General features: G+C 41.4%; 1 protein-coding gene across 7 annotated transcripts in view; it reads right to left on the minus strand.

Annotated features, from left to right (window-relative positions):
• The window catches only part of NR3C1 (nuclear receptor subfamily 3 group C member 1), a 125,220-nt gene that overhangs the window by 12,287 nt on the left and 100,434 nt on the right, over window positions 1-12,499 (minus strand). For all 7 annotated transcript variants that reach the window (XM_027604647.2, XM_027604648.2, XM_027604649.2 and 4 more), the window contains exons 4-7: window positions 10,271-10,387; window positions 4,965-5,243; window positions 3,884-4,028; window positions 1,119-1,249 (exon numbers count right to left, since the gene is read on the minus strand). In XM_027604647.2, the coding sequence (XP_027460448.1) occupies window positions 1,119-1,249; window positions 3,884-4,028; window positions 4,965-5,243; window positions 10,271-10,387 (672 nt within the window). The remainder of the gene's footprint in view (window positions 1-1,118; window positions 1,250-3,883; window positions 4,029-4,964; window positions 5,244-10,270; window positions 10,388-12,499) is intronic.

The raw sequence follows: 12,499 nt of genomic DNA on the forward strand, positions 1-12,499 counted from the left end.
AAAGTACACGTAGTACTGTGAGTGTGGCATGTATAAAACGTAAATCACCTTTTTTTACAAATAAGATTGGTTAGTATTTGGCACTGATCTGTACCTAGATATGATCAGAATTTTAGCTGTTTAACTCAAATAACATCAAGCTCACATCCTTAACAAGTGTGCTGTGTTAGGTAACCTTAAGGTGTCTAGCAATGATCTTTTCCTTTAGGTTTTCTGAGAACAAAGGTAGTATGAAGGCATTAATGATATGTGTGCCTTGGAAAAGCTGAAACCGATACAGTTACATGTGCAACATCCATCCCTTCAAGTTATTTGGCAGCTTTGAAACCAGAGTTACTCATGGAAAGAACACTTTTTGAAACACTGCACATTTACTCATTTGTATACGAAAGAAGTATTCAGTCATCAACCTTGTAGTTTATAAACACTAACCTGGTATGTAATTTTTGTTGGAATAGCCTGTAAGTGTTTAACACCAACTGTTCACAGACCTTCTTTTACGGGTTGTTGAAAATGCCACCTTTTTACTAAAAAGAGACTTTGTATTTTTCAAAAGCTCTCTAGGTTCACTAAGTAACGCCTTTGCTGGCCGCAACTAGCCTCACTCAAGTTTATACACCACTTCCTTTAGATTGTTTGATAAATGCTTGCTGCTGTTTTTTAGATGGAATACCTCCGTCCCCCCAGGGCAGCAGCAGCACTGCATCAGCCAGTCTTCTAACAGCCAGCAGGTGCACCTTCTGTACATCCTGTTTTTCTACCATAATTTCTTAGGCATAGTCCTATTCCTTGTGTCACTAATTTTCGACCCAGTGGTGGTACCGAAGGTCACAGGGAGGAGGAGGTCTGTACACACTCCGGATGAACAGAGGCTCCTGCAGAGCTCCCATACCGCTCTCTTTCCCCGTGGCACCTAGCTGTCTGACTAATCTTGGTATCATTGGCTGTGCCTTTGTAAAGTTCGGCATTTATGAAAACCCTAAGTTATCTGACTAGCAGGGAATAAGGACAGACTTGGTGCGATGTATACGAACACACCTCTGTTTCTACACGTTTACATGTCATACTTCTGACACACTTAGAAGTGAATTTTAGAAGCCAAGAGGTGTTCTACCAACCTGAGGAGAGAAGCAATAAGGTTTTCATACAGAGATACTCTTCGTAAGAGACCTGAAGCCTCTGTAACTCGGAGGAAACATACAGCATGTGTTTACATTGGTCATACATGCAGGGGAGGGTCATTCTCTGCCTGTGAAAGACAAACACCAGCGTTTGAGTTAGTTTCCCCCCAAAGTACACTTGTTTTATTTTACACAACTATGAACTTACAAAGGAAATTCTAACTATTGCTATTAATGCTAATTCCCTATAGGTGAGAAAGGAAACTTGTTCCTGGGTCCACAGGACCTAAAAAGAGTACTGAATGATCTAAGTTCACACTGGAGAAATTAGTTTTCTGTTGTGCATGCCATAGACTGTTTTATGTACTTAATTTCCGCAGGAATCCATTGTAAACACTTTTTACCAGTTGCTCATTTAAACCAGAGTTCGATGGCAGCATTTGAATCTGGTCGTTATCTGGTAGAGTGTAAGTCATACCGGCCAGGAAGTTTGGCTCGATCCCTGCTACTCTGGACCAGGCTTACTAGGAATGTAATAAGTACACGCTGTTCCCTCTAATGCATGCTCCATGTTATCCTCTGTTTGAAAGCCTCCACTGGCTGCTTTTTGCTCCTGGAATACAATTTCAACTCCATTTCCTGGCCTACAAGCTTCTGCTTGATCCACTTCTCTCAAGCTCGTAAGGGAGTTCCAACCTTTGCTCTCGTTTCTTCTGCCAGCCCCTACTTTTCACACGACTCATTCTTCTGTACTGTTTGGTGCTCAGCTCCCTACCGAGGTCTTCTGTGGTCCCCAAATCTAAAGTAGAATGCACCCCTTCCCCCCCCAGTCACACTATTGTATCATGGCTCCCCAAAATAATTTCGTTTATTTATTTCATTTCCCCACTGGAATGTTAGCAGGGGCCTCATCTGTTGTGCTCACGATTACAGCACAAGCTCCTAAAATAGTGTCTGGCACTCGATAGGGACTCACCTATCACCGAGAGGTATCACCAATAGAGAAAGAACACCAACTTTAACTCAGGATTCAGTTCAGCCAGGATTTCTGGACTAGGTTTTTATGCAGCTCACTTGCCTGATAGCAGAAAGGTGAAATTTCTGCTTTAGGTAGTTTGTATTTATCCTGCCAGATAAGTGGCCTTGGACTGACCTAGTAGCAGTATAAAGATGTGTTCTGAATCTAGAATTAACCCAATACTTGCAGCTTCTTTCAGAATGCCTAAGAATGTCTAAAAATATCTGAAGCTAGTATCATCCAGTCTCTATTAAAACACTTAAAATAATGTGAGCTTACCACATGGTAAGGCAGGCCCTTCCATTTAACACTGCTCCAACAGATGCTTTTCTGGAACTTTTACCCATTGTTTTGGGGCCTAGCTCACCCAAAAGATAAAAAAGAGTATCTCTGGAGGTTCTCCTCCTTGCTCCCAACTGTGCCTTTCTCTTTCCTCCAAACATCCCGTTTGAGTGATAGAAATTTCCATACTCTTTGCCATTCTGGACATAATTAAAGTTGTCACTCTTCATACGGCATCCAGTTCTAAACACAAACTACTCAGAATGGATCGACTCATATCGGGTGCAATGGGACTACTCTAATAATGGGCTTTAAGGTTTCATCGATTCTTCTGACCTCTGGTCAAAAGTACCCCAGCTCTCACAATTAAATCTTCATTTCGTACTCTGCTCTGACCATGGATATGTGTGTGAGAGGGTGAGAACTCTGTGGTTTCATTCTCATAAAGGAGGTAAGTTAGTAGGCACAGAAAACTGTAATATAAGGTAGAAAAGTGGTCAGAGCTAGGGGTATACAGCAGAGAGGTCTTAGAAGGTGCTGAGTTGAGAGCCTCTGAGTGGGAATGCTGTGAGAGAGACAGAGAGGCCAGGTTCTGGGAAGCCAGAAACCATGCTGAGTATGCACCCGGTGGGCAGGGTGGAGACTGCGAGGACATCTGCGTGTTGGGGAGGTATGTAATGGGATCAAACTGTATTTTTGTAAGAAAAAAATTGTCAACCTGATGGAGGACACACAGGAGGCAGAAAACTAGTCAGGAAACAACTACAATGAGGTCCAGGGAAGGGATGCCTCAAATACTTCACAGAAGGAAGCAGAGGCCTAGTGGACACAAGAATAGCTCATGTATAAAATCTGAAAATTTGATTGGTTCCCTCCCAATTAAAAAAACTGTCCAAGTCCTAACAGGGAGTAGGCCTTGCCATGACATAAGGATCCTTTTGCCTCCCCGTCAGCAAAGATGTCCTCATCTGTAGTTGTCCCCTTTCAAAGTGAGATCAACTGACCCCAGAGTTGACCCCAACTGTATTAAAAAGTACCCTCCATGGTGGCTCGGTAGGTTAAGTGTCTGACTCTTGATACCGGCTCAGGTCGTGATCTCTCATGATCTCAGAGTCCTGGGATGGAGTCCCTCGTTAGGCTCTGGGCTAGGCGGGGAGTCTGCTTGAGATGCTCTCTCTCCCTCTTCCTCTGACCCTCCTCCTGCTTACTCTCTAAAATGGATAAATAAATCTTAAAAAACGTACCTTTCAATATGTCCTGGACAGTAATAATAATGCCCCACATCCACATTTGGCCTGCCATTAAGCATTGATAAGCAACTCTATTTCAAGTTTGCCCAGTTTCAAGAAACCTGAGAGAATTGATTCAGTCCTGAATGATCACAATAGTAATCCATCAGGAAGACATCAGCTGGTTAAAAATACCCTATGAACACAGGGAAAATGACTCACAAATAACTTACTCATTAATAATCAGATCTGGAGCGAAACATAGCATGCTTCCACTTGATTGTCTATATGATCTCCACCCCAGGGCAAATGCCATGAGGAACATCCATGAATATTGCAGTAGGGTCATTTGGTCGTCCAGGTGTAAGTTCCTGAATCCTGAATTAAGAGAAGTAAAGGTAAGAGGAAACACTCTAGTCGCCAAAGAGAAGATTATCTCTCTGGGAACTGCCACAGATCAGATAGGACTTTAGCCTTGTTTGGGGGGACCCCTGACAGAGAAAGTGAAGCACCGAGGGGGCATAGTTCTCTCCTCTGTCATCTGACACATTCAGATCAAAGCCCACAAGGGCTTTTTAATAGCATCCAATGTAATAAAACTTACTGTCACTTTCTCCATATTTAAGCAAATTGAGTCCTGACTTGGTACATTACTCAATGAATTTAGTTTTAAAAATGTCCCCTGATAGTTACACCTCTTTCCCTCTTGACAGAGTAGGAATGACAGGAAGTCAGGGTACTTCATTCTTGCTCTGTCTCTACTCTTTCAGAGTGAACAGAAGCTTGTCAAATCTGCAGCTGTAAAGTCTGACTGACACCGACGTGGACCTCTGCTTTTCCACACCAAGTTCCAACAGGGAGACTTCAATATCATATGATCTTAAAAATGAGATGAGCTCAGTACACCCTGACAAAGTGTCACCGTACCGGGTTTTTACCAATTTTACCCTGAGTTTTAAAAGTGATACACTGAAGGAAAACCAATGGAGTTTTGAGAAGTATTCTACATGTTCTTGCCCTAGATTTGGGTGAAAAAGGAATTCTGAGTAGATCCTGTGACTCTAGTTCTGACAGGACCTTGTCTGACCTCAAATCACTCGGCTCTGAGCAACAATCTGAAAAGCAGGGAGCAGTGTACAAGTTTTATTATAAACTCTCCACTCCCATGCTTTCTGGCCTCTGCCCTGGTCAGGCCCCAGAACTGAGGAGGAGAAAACAGGGCAGGTTGTGGGACCTGGATGACAGAGCCAGAGCGCCCCTGCTGAAGACAATACAGAGCTCTGTACCTTCGCCAAGTCCCCTTCCGAGGCTTACCTGGTATCGCCTTGGCCCATTTCACTGCCGCAATCACTTGCCGCCCACCTAACATGTTGAGTGTGGTCATGATCCGCCAAGTCGAATCTGGGACAGAGCTGTCATACCCTGCGTATAACACCTCAGGCTCAATGACCTCCAGCAGGGACACCAGCGTAGGGGTGAGCTGTGGTAATGTTGCAGGAACTATTGTTTTGTTAGCAGGATTTTCAGAAGTTTCTTGTGACGTTCCTGGAGTGGCCTGCTGAATTCCTTTGATCTTTTTCTTTGTTTTTCGAGCTGTGGGTGTTAAAAAAAATACACAAGAAATGAGTTCTAATGGGAAGGTCTGGGTGGCAGAGTTTCTTCAGGAAGTATTTTAATTTCTGAAACTATCAATTATAAAGTGACATGGAAGAAGAGAAGGCAAAGAGTCAAGAGGAACCCATTTGTATATGAAGCCGGGTAATTCTTCATTGGTTATCCTTTATATAAAATTAAGTGTCTTTCAATATCGTGCTAAAGCAATCTAAACAAAGCACTTCTAGATTCTTGCATGAATTAATTTCTATCTCACTTTCCCTCCAAAGTTGAAATTTTCATTGCTTCAGTAAGGCAGTACTTCACTAGCATTTGAAAGAAAGAATCCAAGCTTGTAATAGCAGACTAGATACTGGGGCTTTGGGTTAACCTAAATTATGGTACTAAGGAATAGAGCTATATTACTGATAACTTCACACAGGGTGCCCTTCTTCTCAAGAAACTATTATGATGACATTGCAGATCCTATGCTAGAAGCAGTAACTCCAACAGCAGAAATGTCCGGTTTTTATGTTTACATGAGAGTTGTTGAGTCTAGAAACATTTGGGGAGATGAAGAAAAAACTTTACATTTCTTCATATATTAGTGGGAAATTGCCCTTTTGTAAGAGATTTATATTGATGATTCCATAAACCTAAAGCATCCTTTTTCATATGTACAAAGTAAAGCTATCTTCTAACTCTTAGTATGGAATAGTGTAATCAGATTATAATACAGATTCATATTCTTGAAGTTACAAATGAGAATGTTTCTTTTTAACTCCATATGCTGCTGAAGGCAACAGAGAGTACTCTTAAATAGAAAGTACTCAGAGATCCAAGGAAGGGCAATGAACAGAATTTATATGAAAGAAGAAATGTATCTGCCTCACTAATCAGGAATACAACCCATTTTGCTAAGACAAAAGTAAATATTCCTCACCTTTAAAATTAATAATTGTTAGATTCTTTGTCCTTAAAATGACAGAATGGTCCCATTGTGTACTGATAAGATAGGGAGAAATTGAAGAATTCTCACGTAACATTTCAAAACACAAAAAAGGATCATGACAGAGCTATTTTTATTTTATCACACTCTACTGAAAACACAGTATGGTGTGGTAGTAATGACCATAAATCTGAAGCCAGCATGTTAGAATTTAAACCCTGGCTCTGTCACGCAGTTGGTGGGGTCTCCTAGTTATTCCCTGGGCCTTAGTTTCCCTCTCTCTACAGTGAGGGTAATATTGGTACCTCGCTCAGAGGGTGGCTGTGGATTAAATCAATTAAAATATGTAAAAGGTTTAGAACAGTTGGTGGCTCCCATTAAGTACTACAGAGGCATCATTACCTCCACTGGTGGTAGAATTGGCTTTAGAGTATTTTGAATGTAGATAGTACAGCTGGAGAGAGGAGTGATCAACTTTAAAAAGAAAGTGCTGGGGGCCTGGGTGGCTCAGTTGGTTGGGCGACTGCCTTCAGCTCAGGTCATGATCCCGGAGTCCTGGGATCGAGTCCCACGTCAGGCTCCCGCCTCAGCGGGGAGCCTGCTTCTCCCTCTGACCTTCTCCCCTCTCATGCTGTTTCTCTCTCTCTCTCAAATAAATAAATAAAATCTTTAAAAAACAGAACAAAAAAAAAGAAAGTGCTACTACACCTAACATAAGGCAACACTTTAAACAAACACCAAAGGTACATTTCAAAATCATGGCAAGTACTTCATCCCAAATCAGTGCCCTGAGACAGTACTCTAAAGACCACCCCCCATTCCCCACACCTTAACGCCTACACTGCATATGAGAACAGGGTGAAGGACAGTGACAGGCTGGCGGATTTTCAAAAATCTTCTGTATTTAGTATAGAATTAGTTTCTTACAATTTATCTATAGCCCTGAGAGAACTCATGCTTTTGAATAAAGCTCAAAAATATTGACTAGAGCCACAGTGCGTACTAGTATGTTTTCATATAACCTGAGTAAGAAGTTGTTAACTGAATTATTTCAGCAACCACTATTTTTAAGCACTTGACTAAGATTTTTACTTGATACCAAGTTCCTGACTCCTTGGAGCATAGAGACTGTCAGCATCTGATTTCTACAGAAGTGTTCTTGAGTCTGATAGTTCCCCTCCTTTTGTAATATAAAGAAAGAAATCTTAGTTTAAAATTTAGCTTAAAAATATTAGGTATGAAATCTGATCCATGTCAAAAACCTCCCTGTCTTTAAGTTCCACGTGATTCTTTATGCCAAAAATAAAGCTGTAATTTGGAATGATTACAACACACCCTAAAATGAAGTAAAACATTGAGGATTTATCTGTACTCAATTGCCAGCATCGAGAAGGGCCACCTTAAAATAAACCTGGAGAATTACGTGGTATGGGGGCAACAGCATCAAAATATACCATTTCTGATACTAAGGTACATTTATGGAGAGAATCAATCAGGCTCTGAGAAGAGCTGACTTGTTCTGCAGCGTTATTTTGGGGCGATCCTGAAAGGGAATGTTTCTAAAGATTATGGTAAAAAAAAAAAATACTAACAAAATGAAACACTTGACCCCTCTCTCTTGTTCTTCAATATGGTTGATCCTTGAAAAACGAGGGAGTTAGGGGCGCCAAACCCCATGCAGTCAAAAATCTCCATATAACTGATTCTCCAAAAAGGTCACTGGTGGCCTACTGTTGACCAGAAGCCTTACCAAGAACATACCAGTTGATTTACACATATTTTGTACATTCTGTTTGTTATATACTGCATTCCTACAATAAAGGAACCAGAGAAAAGATTTCATTAGGAAAATCCTAAAGAAGAGAAAATACATTTAAAAAATCCATTTTAAGTGGACCCGCACAATTCAAACCTGCATTTGTTCACGGGTCCACTCTATTATGCTCTGCCAAACAATTCTGGCACAGACACATACCTACTCCAAATAAAGGTTTTATATATACAGGAATAATTAAAGACAAAAATGAGACTTTCACATTAAAACCACACAAGAAAACCTCTATGTATTTAGATTTTTAAAAAGCCTTCCAGTTTTTTATAATTAAAATTGTTATCATGTATTGTACGTTCTACCTAGTAACTGATACATTCTTAAGTAACAAACCAGAAATATGGAGAAGTGGACAGAGGTCAATCTGGTCCTGCTCCAAAGTGTTCTTAATAATGTAAGGATCTCAGGTAACGTCTGTGAGTAGAAGATAGGATAGAGACTAGCACAAAGTAGCTCTTAACAAATGCTGGTTTCCCCACTATTCTCATATCTTATATTGACATCTTATAAAAGCATACAATGTATTTTTTTTTAAATAGTATTTTGAGAAACTGCAGCTCCGTCTCAACTGTATGCTTACATTTAAAATAAATCTGATTGGAAAGGGCAGTGATGGTATTGTGATAACAGAAACTGAGATGTCCCCAGCTGCCCTGGTTGTCTTCTAGTGAGGGAGGGCACTGCAGTTGTTACAGAGTTGTAAGAGGGAGGTGAAGTTTTATATAAAGAAAATAAAATATATTTAAGTGGTCAGACAGCAGCAAATAGAAACTCGGTAAAATCAGGGCAGAAATAAAGAGAACAAAACAATTATCCCTGTGGCCCTTGAAAATGAACTACCTGAATGTGCCATTCATCTCTGCGGCTTCTGTAACACCTACAAGAAGATGGGCTGCTATCACTTTCTTTAAATCAATGCTTAATGTGTTGGCACTTTGCAGTCAAGTTTAAGCAACATAGTCACACTTAGAAAACATTGGGTTCAGTGACTGGTGCATCATGACTGTCTTCAACATGGCGCACTTCATCTGTCTGAAATTGGGGAATGAGACTCTTCATAGTCAGACCCAGCAATCTATTAGTTGAAAACAGGTGCATAGAGCGTGCTAGACGGCACCAGCACCCGTCTCCGTTCTGCTGGAACCACATGCTTGCTCTTCTCCCTCCCACATCACGATGTGTTCTCTGGATTACCTCTAGGGTCGTTCCGCTGATCTCCCTAGACAAGAGGAGTCTTTCTAAAGTACAAATCTGATGCTGTCTCTGCCTGCCCTCCCTCCTGCCCTCCCTCCCTTTCTTCCTTTCTACCTAACTTCTCCTCCTTAGCTTTTCTAGACTTCAGATTCATTGTTGCTTCTGCCCAGGGAGCTTTCCAGGACAGAATGAGGCACCCCACCTTGTGCTCCTGGGGCTCTGGCCCCTTCTGCAGCACGCCATGCTGTTCTGGGACAGACTCTGCAACCTCGGTAGACGGTTCACTCCTTCATTGCAGACAGTCAGGCTCAGTGCCTGCCTCTGGCCTGCCTCCTTGGTGGCTTCTGGAGAAGGAAAGTACTAATATCCCAAGTACGAAGCCTGTGGGTTCCTCCAGAGCCACCGCTACCTTCATGGACCTCGCATTATCAACTACAGCAGAATTCCAAACTTCTTTCATAGCAAAGTTTTTTAAATGATGAGATCAATGTTAATTATACAACTTGTTATAGAAACAGGGATATGAAACTCAAAAGTTCTAACTAGTTTCAGGTTTCTTCTTTACTTGGAAAGCAAAACCAAACCCATCCCAGTACCTCCTTGAGGAGTTACTTCCCTGTGCAGATTTATCGTCCATCTGCTTCTCTCCAGCTATAGAGCCAAGTAAAAGGGGTGAATGAGAGGAAAATGGACAGGTAAATACATCTGACAGGGAAGACTTTTAACTCTAGGGAAGAGTTTGGAGGCTGCAGAAAGGGAGGAGAAAAAACTACGAGTAACGTTGCTTCAGAGTCATTGTTACCTAGTTGACTTTCTTGGTATATATTCTGGCTATAATGAAGGCTGTACGCACCATAAGAGCTGGTGAAAAAACTTAAGCAGAATATGAAATATTCATAAATACTCCTAGTTTTTAAGGTAGTCAAATAAAATTGTTAGTCAAGCACATATATTGTAATGACTAAATTACTTTTGCTTACTTTTATTTTAAAAAGGAAAATAATGCATTTTTATATGCATGCAGAGACCATTTCTTTCAGACATTTACATTACCTTCCAGGTTCATTCCAGCTTGAAGACATTTTCGATAGCGGCATGCTGGACAGTTTTTTCTTCGAATCTTATCAATGATACAATCATTTCTTCCAGCACAAAGATAATTGTGCTGTCCTAGATGGAAAAACAAAGGCACTGTCAAAATTTCCCAGGTTTTAAAGGATATTTTTATGGGGAGACTTGCTGCGTTTCTCTTGTGGCTTGAACACAGCCTAGGACCATGGGCACCGATTAAGAAAGGTACAGTTGCACTTGCTAACATGGCCTTTACAGAGCTGTGAGCTCAGGTTAAAAAAGTCTCTTCCTCTGTTCAACAAATAATTGTAGTTCATGAAAGTCACCTGCAGTATATACATAGAGAAAAGGGCACCAATGCTCAGTGCAGCATCTGATACATTTTCCCAAACTGAACACCTCCCTGATGGAGAAGCACAGAACATGTGGCCACCCACCGTCCTCTTGCCTCTTCCCAGGCACCGCCCTCCAAGGCCACCTCGTTTGAGATACAAGCAGAAACTTTTTCAAGCACAGTTTAAAAGCTACGGAGGATGTCTGTAAGCCCTCCTTCATTATGACTTCTCACTTGGGTTACTGCTTTCCAAATACTCTGAGTCCCACATGGAAAATTACTCTCATTCAGCATTAGGCTACCACCTGCAAAATCCAGTGTGCTCCCCCTTCAGCTCTAAGTGACAGGTGCCACACACTTCATCTTGAAGGGGAAGGCTGCCAGCAACTAGTTAGGGAAATCACACCACTGGCCAACTAACTAGTACATGGATCTGATGGGTACTTGTTCATTCGTTTACATGCTTTTAGAATGTGAGAATATTTGAATTGACCACTGACCCCAAATATTTACATTTGTTGCTGTCTAAAATCTTCTGGCACCTAGGATTTAAGAATGCGCTAAGAGGCAGAAGTGCAGTTTTCACATGGCAAAAAAATTTAACAGGAGAAGACCAAAAGTCTGTGTACCCTTACCCACTGCAAAATGCACAGTCTTGTACTTTTCTTTTAATCTGGTTATTTAATGTTGAAGGAAACTCTGAGGATCTGGCCTGCCAGAAACTCTGAAAGGACCCTCCTGCACAAGACCCATGCAGCTACACGAGCCCTGGGCAACTCAGAGTCCATGAATCTCACACTAGAGGGGATGGTATTCACAGAACTACAGAACATTTCTCAAGAAGAAACCACCTTTAGAGAAAAGAGAAAAATCATTATCAAGTCACTAGGTTGAATATACCTCGTTCTGATTTCTGCGTAAGGATCCTTCCTTCATGAGACAGTCTAAGACTTGGATGGAAACATACTCTGTTCACATCCCTAGGAAAAATCACCATGCTATTAAGCATGTATTTTGGGGACATGGTTAACTGTATCAGGTTCCAGTCTGTGTAAGGAGTAGGCCACCGAGGTGACCAGTGGCCTACAGTTGAGCTTTGTTCCAGAGCTGCCCTCCAAGGCCAAATGTCTGTACCAGCTGTTTCCATTCCTTTTGGTGTCATGCATGTTTCGTGGCTTCTCTGGGTGACAGGAAATGGAAGCACTAATCCAGCCATCCTCACCTCTTTAAAGCAAAAGTAGGAACAATGGATGCATCCATAGTTGGAGCAGTTAAAATATAAAGCAGTTCTACCCTGTAAGCATCCCCCAACATCACTGTCCTAAAGAATCTGAGCTACTGGATCAGGGGGACACCGATCAATAATTTAAATAAGTTAAAATTAGTCCTTTCTGGCTATTACTGTGAAGCTGGGCAAGTCTGTTTGTGTCTTATCTATAAAAGGAGGAGTTTCAACTAGTGGGCACTATTTTACAAGACATGGACATGCATCACTTATAGTCACTCCTGGTCAATCCTTCTGATAAGACAGTGAGTCATGTTAGTTTGGAGTTCCTGCGTCTCTTCTACCACTTTGTAAATTCCTCTTCTACCTAATAGGAGAAAAGACTTCAAGACAGCTGGAATTTTTTTTAACATTGTTTTGTTTGAGTTGTATTTATTTTTATGGTTACTACCTATTTCTGGCAAGTGATTCTGGTTTCCATTTATGGTTGGTGTGATAGCCAGCTTCCAAGATGGCCCCCAATGGTCTCTGCGTCCTTGTATTCACACTTTCGTGTAGTCCCTTCCCAGAATATAACAGAATTGGTCTGTGTGACCAATAAAATATGGCAGGAATCACAGTATGTCACATCTGAGATTAAGTCACAAGGACA

The sequence above is a fragment of the Zalophus californianus genome, chromosome 5 (assembly GCF_009762305.2).
Source record: "Zalophus californianus isolate mZalCal1 chromosome 5, mZalCal1.pri.v2, whole genome shotgun sequence".
NCBI classification, from domain to species: domain Eukaryota; kingdom Metazoa; phylum Chordata; class Mammalia; order Carnivora; family Otariidae; genus Zalophus; species Zalophus californianus.